Below are 1,015 nucleotides of genomic sequence, written 5' to 3'. Positions count from 1 at the left end.
ATTCTTTTAAATATTATTAATCCTTTTTTTCTTACTATTTCTTACCGTAACTGAAAATCATTTGATCCACTTCCGTAGCAAATGATGTAAATAATATACCCAAAGACATGATTAAACCTCCAACCACAGCCAAAAGTCTTGTAGATTTGCGCCTAGACAAAACATCGATAAAAGGTGTCAACACCATCGATATAGACCAGCTAAGAGCACCTAACCATTCTGTAAAGTAAGAATTATTAGCACCCTACGTAAACTATTGTAAGTGGAAACATACCGTTCCCGCTGGAATTATGGATATGCGTTAAAGCATAAAACAGAGTTAAACCGTAGGATAATTGTAAGCCGGTAGTTAACAGGTGTACTAGGAAAGACATGCCGCAAATTATCCAACCCCAGCCACCATCGGGATAATAATGCTGGCGTATACCAGTGGTATCGATACCCGTCCTTCGCAGGGCCGGTATATTGCGATGGAGCAGATAAAATTCCTGATCACGCAGACCCGGAAAGCCGGAGTCTTGCTCTTCATACTGCAACATGCAATGCTCGGGTGCTTAATATGAAATAAAAAAATATATTTTTATAAATAAATTTGTAAAAAAAAAGAAGAAAATTAAATAAGAGAAATAGAAATACAATAAAATGGAACAATACCGTAATAGAAGGCATGATTGCATTGTCGTTGTGGAGTCCGAGACAATGCAGGCACTGTTGATACAGCGGTTGGTGGTGCTGGTGTTGCTATTAGATTCACTGCAGTTGGATGCTGTTGCTGTTGATGATATATTTTGTTACACAAACAGCCTGGCATTTGCATTTTATGCTCTATATTATAGGAACTACAACAAGGATAACGCTGATGCTGCTGTGGATGCTGTGGTTGCTGTTGAAGATAATGCTGATGCTTTTGATGTTCTGTTTGATGTTGTTGCTGTTGTTGTTCTTGCTGTTGTTTCGCATGTCTTTTGCAAGTATTTTGATGATTGCTGCCAGCATGACTGTGACCTGCTGTCGT

The 1,015-nt window shown here is 38.7% G+C and overlaps 1 protein-coding gene across 1 annotated transcript; it reads right to left on the bottom strand.

The window, feature by feature from the left end:
• Positions 1-18: 18 nt before the first annotated feature.
• LOC119643097 (monocarboxylate transporter 14-like) lies at positions 19-1,009 on the bottom strand. Its single transcript, XM_038042446.1, has 3 exons — positions 655-1,009; positions 275-553; positions 19-219 (listed from the first exon to the last, which is right to left on the bottom strand). Exons 1-3 carry the CDS (start codon positions 815-817, stop codon positions 35-37), a joined length of 627 nt encoding a protein of 208 aa, XP_037898374.1. The 5' UTR covers positions 818-1,009; the 3' UTR covers positions 19-34.
• Positions 1,010-1,015: the final 6 nt, after the last annotated feature.

Source organism: Glossina fuscipes, unplaced genomic scaffold, assembly GCF_014805625.2.
Source record: "Glossina fuscipes isolate IAEA_lab_2018 unplaced genomic scaffold, Yale_Gfus_2 54240, whole genome shotgun sequence".
Classification (NCBI taxonomy): Eukaryota; Metazoa; Arthropoda; class Insecta; order Diptera; family Glossinidae; genus Glossina; species Glossina fuscipes.
Note: the sequence above shows the minus strand (reverse complement) of the source record. Positions and strands in the feature narration are given on the sequence as shown.